Source organism: Sphaeramia orbicularis, chromosome 1, assembly GCF_902148855.1.
Source record: "Sphaeramia orbicularis chromosome 1, fSphaOr1.1, whole genome shotgun sequence".
Taxonomy (NCBI): domain Eukaryota; kingdom Metazoa; phylum Chordata; class Actinopteri; order Kurtiformes; family Apogonidae; genus Sphaeramia; species Sphaeramia orbicularis.
The window spans coordinates 15,424,537-15,437,591 of NC_043957.1; the positions used below are offsets into that span (position 1 = coordinate 15,424,537).

The following is a 13,055-nucleotide window of genomic DNA, read 5'->3' on the forward strand; positions in this document are numbered from 1 at the left end:
ACTCTGCCAGTTGGAAAATTAATGAACATAGATCCAAAACCCACTTTCGGTCCTGAACTTTAACACATTTAAAATATATTTAACTTGGATATTATTGAATAATTAGTTTTACGTCATAGTGACATGTCTGAAAAAAGTTCTCACACTCCTTTAACTAACCCTTTATAAACCTTTATGACTTTAGTGCCAATTGAATGTCAAATGTTAGTGAATATTTGACATTAAAGAGTTAATGCAAACAGAGCCATTTGTACCATAGTTTATTCCCTAATCCACTTAGAATCGATAAGAGAAACAATAGGGAATCTAATCAATAAGTGATACTGATAATGGAATTGGAATTGTTACATTTGTATCCATTTCCACCCATAACCACCATCTGACTCAACGCGACTTGGTTTTGTTTGTTTTCAGTTGTACCACCTCAATGTAGGTGGAGTCATCATTACAAAGTGTCAGGAAACTCCTGTGACGTCATTTGTATGCAACACAAACACAACAACAGATGACATGGAGTCGCTCTCATGACTCATGTAGTGATGTCACTCCCTGGTCAATCAGTGGCCTGCAGTCTGATGACATCACATTTTCAGTGTATTTGGAACCCAAGTAGGTACTAAAAAAGTACCAGGTACTTGGTACTTTGACCTGATGGAAGACCCAAGTAGTCAAGTGGAAAAGCTCCATTAATGCCAGATCCAGTCACTTCAACACATTCAGATGTTTGTGTTGATTAATTTGTCCATTAGTGTCTTTATTAATGCTTTAGATGTTTGGTCCATGAGCCCAAGGGGTAAAAATAGGAGGAAAGAAATCAGAAAATATTCCAATTTTTAAGAATTTGAATTTTTTTACAGTTGGTTTTCTGAGACAAAATGAAACATCCAGCCTGTCGAAACAATAAAAAAAAGACACCAAACGGCCAGACATCGAAGCCTCAGATGGTTTTAGACCATTTTAAATATCCCCTAGCGATTAAAAAAATGACCATAAATCCACTGATTATCCTCCTGATGAATCGATTGGTTGTCAGTCCAAGATGATGTCTTCAGACAGAGCCAGCTGAAAATATTCCAATGAAAAGAGCTGGAATTGGATCATCTTGATCATCAACAGTCGATTAGTTCAATATTCAGCTCTGACGTCCATGTCTCCGTCTGATTCGGCCAAAACAGACAAAAAAACTCTTCCCTAAGTTCGACTTTGTACAAACGCGGGCGCCTCCTGATCATGGCTATACAATGAACTCGGCCCGTTTGACATTCTGCAGCCGCCTGTTGTCCTGTTTGAAGGTCCAGAGTTGGGCTTTGGGTTTGTCCCAGTCCACCAGAGAATACGCCGGTGGAAATCTGGACAACCTGGCGTTCCGCTTGTCCACATCGTCCTCGTCCGACTGACTTCCTGTGTCTGACCTCCTCGTTTTGGCACTGACAGAGTTCTTGTCCTCGTAAAGGTTCTGATGGAGGAGATGCTGGTGCTGGTTCTGATTGTAGTGTGCCGCTGGGTTTTTCTCAATGGGGTTCTTGATGTGATTGAGTTGCTCGCGGGCAGTGCACATGCTGTTGTGGAGGGCGTTGTTGTCCTCGAGTGCAGGGGTGTACAACGTCGCTGTCGCCACCGCCTGAGTGCTGACACCGGTATGGGCGTGCTGCTTCCTCCGTCGAAACAAACACCACAGCAACATGGAGGAGATGGCCAGAGCCCAGGCAACGATAACTATGGAAACCAGCAGGGGGAGGAGACGTTCTGCGGGAGGATGGTAAAGAGCGGATGTTAGCATCAAATGGTGGACAAAAGTATTTGGACACACCTCATGGTCACTGAGTGAAGGTATTTCTACTGATTAGAGCTGAAGAAACAAGAACAAAGCAATGCTACGAGAAACAAAATCAAATTCTTGTTTAAATTAACAATCAACATGCATAAAGACATCAGAGTACTGGGCAGAAATCCAGGTGTGTCATAATCAGATTACTGCTGTTATCTGATAAAACAGCAGATTATACTGTGTACACAGTCATTAATAATCTGAAAAGGGTTTTAGTGTGGGTGCTCGTTTTCGCCGTCTCTCACTGTCAGGGTTGTGACTTTGTCGTCTCTGAACTCGAACCTCAGCGATGGCGCCGATGATGGAGCTGTTGGCATTGGTTTTACTGACCAGATCCATGATCCTGTCTGTGATTTCCTTAATGAAGGTTGCTCCTCTGCTCTGGTCATCCATCTGGAACATTCAGCAGAAAAACACCATTATGGTTTGAGTATCTTTGACATTTCAGCCTAAATCAGAGCCCAATGACTCCATTGGCTTGTCTAAGATAAACCATGGCGGGCTCAGCGGTCGCCAACTGATCTTTAACCCGTCAAACCCAAAGCCTCTCATTCTGGTGGCGTCTGTTTGTTCCAGACTCTGGTTAATGTGATCAAGAGGAGTGTGATGCTCGTGGCTGAAGACTCATTACGACAAACAGCGACTTACGACGGCCACGTGGATCTGGTTGTCGGCACTCGATGACGGCTCACAGCTCATGGAGACGGAGGAGGCGGAGTCAGAGGATGACAGGTTGTAAAGGGTTCGCAGCTCCTGACACACCTGACCTACAGTCACACCCTATAGAAGGAGAAGGAGAAGAAGAAGAAGGAGAAGAAGGAGGAGGAGGAGAAGAAGGAGAAGAAATCAAAAACTTGCCTCTGGGTTTTTCTAAAGCAGATGAAGTGGTAACCATTGGACTCAGTGGACGATGACCAGCACACTGACCTTCATCATCATGTCTTTGTTGAAGGTGAAGGTGACGTTTGCACAGGTGCTTTCAGGTTGACACCTGGCTATGGGCAGATCCTGGTGGGCAGGGCTCCAGCACTCGCCCAGACCGTGACAAGGCTTCACGAAGCAGAGCTCATCTCGAACAGCAACGCAGGTTTGACCATCCGGACACTCAGAGCCACGGGTTCGACTGAGGACGTTACAGGGTCTGAATCCACACCAGAGCTGAGGCGGCATGAGGCATTCAGGGTCAGTTCAACAGACTTGTTTGATCCACACATCAACTTAACTGGGTCTCGTTTGGGGTCGTACCTTGGTGCAGGAGATTCTCCCATCGTTGCATTGACAGTTGTTACAGTCCTCATCCCATCGGCTTCCGTCCGGAGTTACCGAACCCCCAACCACACAGGGCCGCTGCGACGCTGAGGGACAAACCAACGGCATCAGAGGGGAAGTAAATGCACCACAGACTCATTTGCATGGTGCTACTTGAGAGTCTGAAGCATTTACCTTTTTGGCAGCGGGTGCCAGACCTCTCTGATGGACAGATACAGCGGTATCCATCAATCTCATCCACGCAGGTGGAACCGATGGTGCAGGGCGACGACTGGCACTCGTTAATGTCTGGAAGAATGAAGAGGAGGAGCAACACAATGACTTCAGCTCAAACCCTTCAGGAAAATATGGAAACCTGCAGCGAAGGACTGAACAAATCCATCTGATGTTTGAGCTCAAGAGTTGTTGAACAGTTTTATTTCATTATCAGTTTATTCATAAACCTTTCGTTGTGAATCCACCTGTTTAAGAAACGCTCAGTCACATATTCTTGAAGGATTTATCAGAGGTCATTTTAGTCCTGTGTGGTCCCAAAACCCAAACCAGGACCATGTGACCTGAGCATCTAAGCCTGGCTTAAATGCACTGAGGCTGAAAGAAGCCAAAGACATACAGCAAACAAAAAAGCAGAAGCACAACAGAGGTTAAAGGTCAAAGGTCACCACTCACTGATCCTGCAGTCCGGTCCAGTGAAACCTGGAGCACATTCACAGCGATACCAGTTGTCTCCATCCACACACGTCCCACCGTTATAACTGAAAAACATTCCAGGATAAACGCAGCTCAGCAACATTAACATTCACCTCAGATTTGAAAAATGCTCTGTGGTTTTGGAGCAAAAAGTCAAAGTTGATGAAAAGTCAAAGTGGCTTCAACTCTTAGCTCCAGAAACACAAACACTGAGGTTGAGAAGTTTATGTCTGATCAGATGTGACAGTTGAAAACTATCTGCACTGAGACACTTTAGCAGAACCAGAGGACGAGGTGGAACTCACCAGGGATGAGGACTGCAGTCATTGGCATCTGGGAAAAAACAGAAAACACTGGATTAGACCGGTAGAGATGAATCTGTATTATATAGTCAAGGGAAAAAAATATTAGACCATCAAAAGTCATCAAAAACAATGGTTATGCAATCATGTACTAACTCCTGTGTGTATCATGTGACTAAAACAGACAGAAGAGAAAACATGGAATGCCTAAAAGCACTGTTTTTGTCAGTACAATGCCATAGCTATTGATGTAAGAACTGAAGTGATTTTGGTTATTATCTAGAAAACATGAAAAGTGGATAGATATCAGCTCTGAAATTAAACTCTTATGAGCTATTTTTGTTGTTATCATTATGTTTGTGCAAACAAATGTACCTTTAGTTGTACCAGGCATTAAAATGAACAAGAAGTTGAAGAAAACAAAGGTGGTCTAATAATTTTTTCCACGACTGTAGAAGGGGCTGTTGCCGCGGTGACGGAAAGACGCATGTCTTCACATCAGTAACATGTGATTTATCTCTACATTCTAATTTATTGATGGGTTTTGCCTTAAATCATTCATCATATTATTTTTTCTTCTTTAAATTAGATAATTTAACCCTTTATGACCACAGAACTAGTCCTTTAGAGCATACCTATACATTTTTACCTGTAGTGACATTTTGTGGACTATTTTAATTTGCTATTCATCAACACAACCTTTATGACCCAAATTATAATAAATATTATGAAATAAGCCCATACTAACTAAATAAGTTGCTAAAAAGTCCAATAAACCACAAAAAAGGCAGTGTTTTTTCAGTAATAAATGTCAAAGCTGTATCCCTCAAAATTGTAAATGTAACAAAGATGCAAAAAATCTTTTCAAACAGAAAACTTATTTTGAATGTCTATATAACTTAATTTTTATATACACTCATTTTTATAAATTCTAAGACAAACTAAACTAAAATGTCCATTGTGTCCATTTTGCAGGAGGACAGCATGTGCATCAGAATGAATTATTTACAATAATGACATTAAATCTCTAAGTGTGACAGACACTTATGAACAAACACATCTTCAATAAAACCATGTTCATCCACAAAAAGTGACATAGCAACACAAGAGAAGTGTTTACCACCCAAAAACTACAAGTCCTGGGAAAATGAGGTCACGTCTTGTTGTGTCATAGACAGGTAAAGGAAAACCAGGGGACAGTTGATGTTCAGAAGGTGATTGGGTAAATTCCATCATAGGAAATGCAGTGAACACCAGATCAGATCTATAGACCAGCTGTGGTCTGGATTAAACTGGTTTGGTTGTGTTACGTTTTGCTGAATATCTGCAAACCCATCAGTGGACAGAAACAGCGCTCTGGGACATGTTGGATGTGGAATATGGAAGAGGAACTCCAACGCTTTAACAGAAAAAAACTATTATTCATCTGTTGGTTGGAATTCTACGGGCATCTAAAAATAGACACATATCTCTTAGTGCCAGCGCTGCTTTTCTTTTTCTTCATTTTTATTGCAAAATTAATAATAAATACATGAGTAAAAAAGTAGACTCACTGTGGCTGCAGGTGGCACCCTCCCATCCGTCTCTACAGACGCAGCTGAACGAGCGTCCGTCCGTCAGGCAGGTTCCTCCATTCTCACAGGGACTGGACACACAGCTGCTGTTCCTAACTGGACAGCGGGAAAACGAGAAAAAAACAAAATACGTTAATGTTATAATTTTGTCATTAAAGGAGCGTGTTCTCAATAATCACCTCAGTTATTTAGCCTCGTGTCACTTTTATTTTGTAAAACACAGATATTATCGTCTTACATCATGTTAGCATTATGTCAGTGTTACGTTACCAGGATGTTACCGTTATGTTGGACAAGGACTAACGTTGGACTGTATGTGTGTTTTGAACAGAAACACTGTGTTTTCATTGTCTCTGAGCAGTGACTGTTCCATGGTTTTAATGTTTCTCTGTATCACACATCATTAGATTAAATCCATTTCCAGACACTGAGGTGAAACTGACCGGTGTTGCAGGTGTTTCCCTCCCATTCCGCCGTACACTGACACCTGAAGGCATCACCTTCGTCCAAACATGTTCCTCCATTGTTACAGGTCGACTCATCACACTGACTCAGCCCTGTACAAAGAAAAACAAACACCAGGACTCAGACTAAAAGTAGGACCAAAACCAAGACTCAGACTAAAATTAGGACTAAAACCAAGACTAAAACCAAAACTAAAACAAAGACAAGGTCTAAAACCACAACTAAAACCAGGACCTGGACTAAAGCCAGGGCTCAGACTAAAACCACGACTAAAACCAGGACCTGGACTAAAGCCAGGGCTCAGACTAAAACCAGGACCTGGACTAAAACTAGGACCCAAACTAATGCCATGACTAAAACCCGGACCTGGACTAAAGCCAGGGCTCAGACTAAAATGAGGATTCGGACAGAAACCAGGCAATCCTTTTAGTCATATGTAGGCGGGGCTTACTTGAGTGACAGTTCTTTCCCTTCCATCCATTCTTACAGTCGCAGTGAAAGTCATTGAGCAGATCTCGACAGATACCGCCATTCTGGCAGGGGGCGGAGCTACAGTCATCCACATCTGAGCGAGGGAAAAAGAACTGAGTTGAAAACTGTGAGGGGGAAGAAGAGGAGGAGGAAGAGGAAAAGGGGCAGGGCTTACTGTTAGCGCAGGTCGGTCCGTCCCACCCATCGACACAGATACACTGATACTGACGCACTTTATCAATACAGGTTCCTCCATTCAGACAGGGGGCACTCTCACAGTCATTTATATCTGACAAACACATGAAAAACAATACATTAAACTTCTAGAAAATATATATGAACAGTCACTAATGTGTTATTGTACGTTTATTATAGTACATTATATCAATAAATCCAATAATAAACTAAGGTTTTTTAACTTCAAAACAAAATACTACTTTCATACTTACAAACATATTTAACTACCCAAAAATAAAAACATACTGACTTTAAAAACATTGGTGATTCTTGAATATTTTCACCATCATCCAGCTGAATATTAACAGAAATATTTGTAGAGAGTAGATGTAGAATCAGTTTAATTTATTATTTATAAGGACAGGATCAATATAGAAAAAAAATGTTCATATTTTTTCCATATATGACACAACTATGAATGTGTCTTTTACAGTGGCAGTGTGACATCAGTGGAAGTGGGTTAAATATCAGTGTCTTCTAAGTGTTTCCTTTCCTGTGGACTCACTCTGGTGACAGTATGCCCCTGTGAAGCCATCCTCACACTCGCAGCTGAACTGACCCCCCCCGCTGTGGCTCCGACACCGACCGTGGGGGCCGCACACATTGGACGAAATCAAACGCACCCCTGCAGCTGTGCCATTGGACAACACGGCCACGGTGCAGCTGTCAATCACTGCAGAGGAGGCAGGACAGAGGACAGTTGGTACCTGTTTGGATCCAGGTGTTTCTGAGTCTACGTGAACATGTGTGAACCTTTGCAGGGCAGCGTTCGACAGTGGTCCTTCAGGTGGGAACACGTCGGACCCTCGTAGTCTTCAGGACATTCACAGACGAACTCACTGAGCAGATTAAAACAACGCCCGCCATTTTCACACGGACTGTGGATGCAGAAGTCCGTGTCCGACTGTGGACCAAACACAAAACAACAGTTATTTTTATTATCTTATTTGAGATTTACTATTATTATTTAGGCACCATCTCCATAGGTTTTATTGGTATTATTAATAATATTAAAGAACTATCAATTAATATTATCAATGTTATTTATTATTGTATGTTATTATTATTATTATTATTATTATTATTATTATTATTATTATTATTATTATTATTATTATTATTGTTATTAATACTATTTTTTAACTGTTCTTAATTTTTATTGAATCTGTCATAGAAGCTGAAAAAAAACTTTATCCATGTTCAACATGAACCATTAACATTGAAGGGAAAATTCACCTAATTTCATTTGAGTGTATTTTGGAAATTTTCTTGTTGCCAAAAGTTTCACATAAATTTCACATTTCTGTCTTCAAATTATCTGTATGTCTACTAATGCTATTTCTGACAAGTTTATATTGAATATGGAAACTTTATTTGTAAGTTTTATGCTTTTTTTTTTCATTTTCTACCATTGAGTTTTAATTTTAGATGATGTTTAGGTTTTCTTCCAAGTTTTCAGACTTGTTGAAGGCCACCATCTTCATCTGATTGAATATTAATAGATATTGTTCTGAATGTGAATCAGGGAAAATGGCCTCTTGTTAAATAGTGACTGAAAATGACATCTCTACATTTTTCTTGGAGTGAAAATGAGCCCAAACATTTTGACATTGAAGGATCAGTAAAATATTTAGATTTTTCCTGTATTTCTAATGTGTTTTTGTGCATTGAAGGCATCTGGGAGATTCAATTGTGTAAAATCCTGTTCCTGTGTCTGAGGTGCTGAAGTGGGCGTGGCTTAGCTCACCTGGCAACGCCGTCCAGACACCCCAGGTGGGCACAGGCAGTGGAAGCCGTCCACGTCGTCGTGGCAGCGGCCGCCGTTTAGGCATGGCCCACTGGCGCACTCATCCATGTCCATCTCACAGTGGTCACCTCCGAAGCCAGCGGCGCATACACACTCGTACCCACCCACCAGGTCCTGAGGATGATGGGAAGGCAACGTCAGCATATGGGTCACATGATAAAGACCTCTGCATTTGTTTATTTGTCGAGGCATTGAAGTGTCAGCGGTAACGGTGTTTGTTAACAGACGTAAATTATGATATTCTGGTGTCACGTCAGCTCTCAAACACAACACTACAATACCCAGGAGCCTCAGCTGTTGTTGCCATGGAGATGGAGCCTCAAACTGTTCCAACAAAGTGAAATCTGTTGCTCCAAAATGGAATGATGTGAAATTAGATCAGTCAGAAATTTCATCATGATGGAAAAAATGTCACAGTATAAAACCATTATTTCTTTACAGTTTAAAGGTTGTTTTTTGATCTTTTATCACTGATTATTTATAATTTTTATTTTAGCCTATTTGTAAGAGACACAAGTTGAAACTGACACAAAAGATGCAACCAAAAGGAAAAACACACAACAGCCTTAATCTTAACCTGTGATCTAGTGATTTCATCCTTATATTCATTCTTTTCATTTTCATATTAATTTCAGTTTCTTCGTCAGTAACAAGAAAACAAACCACTAAGACGGTTTTCATATATTCATGGATTTAAACTATTCTTCATGGTCACAAGAAGCTGATCTCCAAAGCAAATGATCATGATGTAAGATAAAATTACCTCACAGTAATTATGGGCATCGTTTTATTGTCCAGACCTAGCTGAAGTGCATCCTGGGAGTTGTATTGCAAAACAGTTCTGGGCTGTTAGCTGGAAACTGACTCAGTTTGAGTTGAAACCCAACACTAAAAGTACATAAACTATCTAAAACTCTCTACTATGACTAGAAATGTGTATGAAGTGGGTTTTCTGTGACATCCATCGTCCAGACATGTATGTGTCATCGTTCCAGTAGTTTTTTTTTCGCAGTGAACGTTTCCTGAAACCTAATCAGACTCGTATCAGTAAACCAGAAACTATTGTGAGAAGAAGAATGGCAGAAAAGAACAGCCATCAGTGTCTGAAAAGAACAAGGACGGGCTGTTTATTTTTTGTTTGGAAACGGGAACGTTTGCAGAAATCTGATCCGCCGTTGCCATGGAGACCACACACACAGAGCTCTGTTTCTGCCCGACTCAGCATCTACTGTTTATAACACAACCAGAAAAACACAGAAGAAGAAGAAGGAGAAGAGAAAGAAGAGTGAGGGTAGAAATCCAACAGAACTGAAGCCAGACTCACCTGACATGAAGCTCCGTTCAGACACTGACCTTGACAGTCATTAACGTCTGTGGAAACAAAGAACAGAACGATGACCAAATGACACTATCATAATATACATATCAAAGGAACAGGTTTTTATACAAATTTTTTAAAATCAGAAACAAGATGTATCATAATGTGTTAGCATCAAAATATAACACTATAATCAAAAGGTATAAAGGTACCCTTAACAAAAAGTAAAGGATATTTCTTTTTTTTTTTTTTTTATCATTTTTTTGGTCATTTTTGCCATTTGTAAATAAAGCTATGTCTGGTCATTAAAAACATGTGTTTCAATTTTGCTTTTTAATCTTCTGTACGACACTGTTTTTAATTGTACAGCTGCTTTATACCTTTAATCTATTCTTGTATTTTATTCATTTTTTTTATTTATTTTTTTATTATTTATTTATTTATTATTATTATTATTTTAATTTTGGTTTTCCCCTGTAAGTCGCTTTGGAAAAAAGCATCTGCCAAATGCATACATGTAAATGTGATTCAATTTACGCACAAAAAAGTAAAAAGCGCTGTGCAAGAATCCCAACTGAAAAAAATTGCCCAAAAATTAAAAATATCCTTAACTTTTTGTTTGTAGTGTACATATATATATATATATATATATATATATATATATATATATATATATATATATATATATATATATATATATATATATATATATATATATATAAGTATCACAGTAACACATTTTTAATGAATAAGAACAAATTGGCATAGACAAAAAATTAACTTATTTGAAAAGTATCAAGTTTGGGTCTTCTACCAATTCGTTAGAATGGAGAGAGCATTGTTGGAAAAATGTTAGATATTTTAAGACAGCCCATCAGGGTAAATACAGAAATGACGCATCTGAGTGTTGGAGACCGTGTGGATCAAAGGAGGCTAATCATTATCATGTGTTCTGGCCTGGGACTGCCCCAAGAGGCACCAGTATTGGAGTGGTATCCATGGGGCTTTAATATCGGTCTTTAAGGTTCATATTACCTATAACTTTGTAAATCTATATCTTGGTGATGTTGCTGTACTAGAACAGAGGCAGGATACAAAATTATTTACAGGTGCTTTTAGCAGCCAGCAAGAAGTCTATTACAAGAAGGTGGTTCAAGCCAACTCCACCAACAATAGAAGATTGGTACGGGATCATCGATCGCAAATCGCAAATATTCAAAATGGAAAAATGGACTTACTCTTTCTGAAACCAGAGTAATAACTGTTATCATATTTGGGACAAATAGATTATGTTTGTATCCTCTAGCCGCCCAGAATTTGTATCACTCCTCTAAAAATGTCCTTTTTTTCCCCTTATATTTATTCTTTGTTTTATGTTTTTCTGCATAAACATGTGTAATATTTAAAGAACCCAGAGATATTGTAATGTTATGATTGTTTTTAAGTGAGAAATACAAAAACTGTGAGTACCCAGTTCCTATGTTGTTTTTTTTTGTTTTTGTTTTTTTTTTTGGGGGGGGGGGGTGACATGTTTGTATGTATAAAATAAGAAATACGAAATAGTAATAATAGATAATGTCTGTATGAATGGTAATGTTGGAGATATTTTGTCACCTTTTTCAAGAAAAACAAAATGAAAAAAAAAAGAAAAGTATCAAGTTTGTATCGAAAAAAAATGTATTAGCAAGTTATTTTCTGGAAGTAAAGTAGTAATGAGAACTTAGAATCAAAAAATAACTGAAGTATTAGCAAAAAAAATGAGTATTGAAAGAAAAGTATCAAGTTAGTTTCAAAAAAAGTATGAAGTTTGTATTAAATAAAATAATCAAACTTTCAGTTACTCTGTTTTCATGGGGAGTTTTCAGTCAAAGCAGAAACAAAGATAAAATCATCTTTATCTGTAATTTTTTTTTTTTTAAGACAAATACATAAAAATTCCAAACTTCTATGAAACATTAATGTAAAAGAATGTAAATGTAAAAGAGCAGCTGCTGTTTGAGAAGGACCGTCCTGAATGTGATGATGATATGTTGTCTGTAAAACACTAAAACTCCTAAGGTTTTTGTATTTTCAGCTCATTGTCGACTTTCCAAACACACATGGGTTTATGGGTGGACGGATCACTCACTGCTGTCACAGTTCTGGCCTGTCCAACCAGGAAGACACTCGCAGAAATATCCTCCAATCAGATTTCGACAGGAGCTGGCATTGACGCAGGGGTTTGTGTCACATTCGTTGGCATCTGAAATGAAACAATAAACAACAGATGAAGCCGAGTCGTGTGAGCAGAGCCAGCAGTCGGATCCAAACTGATTCCCACTGTTGGTCTGGAAATGTAGAAGCTCCCAAACACATTTAACCTATCGGCTGCCGACCAATCCTACAGAGCATTCCAGAACCCATGACCGTGGCCGACGACGAGGCTGATATTAAGTCATTATCTGGAGAAACAAAGTCATTACTTCATCAGGTTTTTTTCTCCCACAACACCACTACTCCACAGTAGATCAGACTCTAGTTTCAGTTCCATTCAGAGGAAGAAAAATAACAAGGTTGTGTCAAAAACTGGAACAAAATAGTTCACTGAACTCCAGAGATTGAGGTTTTTATTCAAGTTTTTATTTAGAAAATTAAAAAACCTTTGTGACAAAAGGAAAAGTCTGACGTAACGATGTGAATAAAGTCAGTGTAAACCATTCAGGTCGAGTATTAATACATGAAAAACTACTTTGAACTGGACTCGTTTGAGACACAATGATAACGAACCAACTGTTAATATTCGCATACAGCAGTGGATGGAATTATTTTACTGATTTTCTGTTAAAGTTGCGACACATTTGGATGAAAATCGACCAAGTGACACTATTATTTTATATATTACATTTTATAATTATTACATTGTATAAATGTGTTTGATTTTTGTATAAATGACTCTAGTGTCATAGTTTAAACCCTTTGCTTTATACTATTTAGTGCTGTTAGGCCAGTGTTTTTCAACCTTGGGGTCAGAACCCCACGTGGGGTTGCCTGGAATTCAAATGGGATCGCCTGACTCTGGACGGTTTAAGATGCTGCAGCTCTTTCATAATTTATA

At 39.1% G+C, this 13,055-nt stretch overlaps 1 protein-coding gene across 1 annotated transcript in view; it reads right to left on the minus strand.

Moving 5' to 3' along the window:
- Positions 1 to 737: 737 nt before the first annotated feature.
- The window catches only part of LOC115434334 (protein jagged-1a-like), a 28,228-nt gene continuing 15,910 nt past the window's right edge, over positions 738 to 13,055 (minus strand). The window contains 17 exon segments of the mRNA XM_030156270.1: positions 738 to 1,746; positions 2,074 to 2,221; positions 2,477 to 2,608; positions 2,756 to 2,986; positions 3,074 to 3,183; positions 3,272 to 3,385; positions 3,767 to 3,852; positions 4,093 to 4,120; positions 5,643 to 5,759; positions 6,107 to 6,220; positions 6,580 to 6,693; positions 6,775 to 6,888; positions 7,342 to 7,509; positions 7,590 to 7,740; positions 8,584 to 8,757; positions 9,968 to 10,014; positions 12,090 to 12,203. Of these exon segments, the coding sequence (XP_030012130.1) occupies positions 1,235 to 1,746; positions 2,074 to 2,221; positions 2,477 to 2,608; positions 2,756 to 2,986; positions 3,074 to 3,183; positions 3,272 to 3,385; positions 3,767 to 3,852; positions 4,093 to 4,120; positions 5,643 to 5,759; positions 6,107 to 6,220; positions 6,580 to 6,693; positions 6,775 to 6,888; positions 7,342 to 7,509; positions 7,590 to 7,740; positions 8,584 to 8,757; positions 9,968 to 10,014; positions 12,090 to 12,203 (2,474 nt within the window). The 3' untranslated portion in view covers positions 738 to 1,234.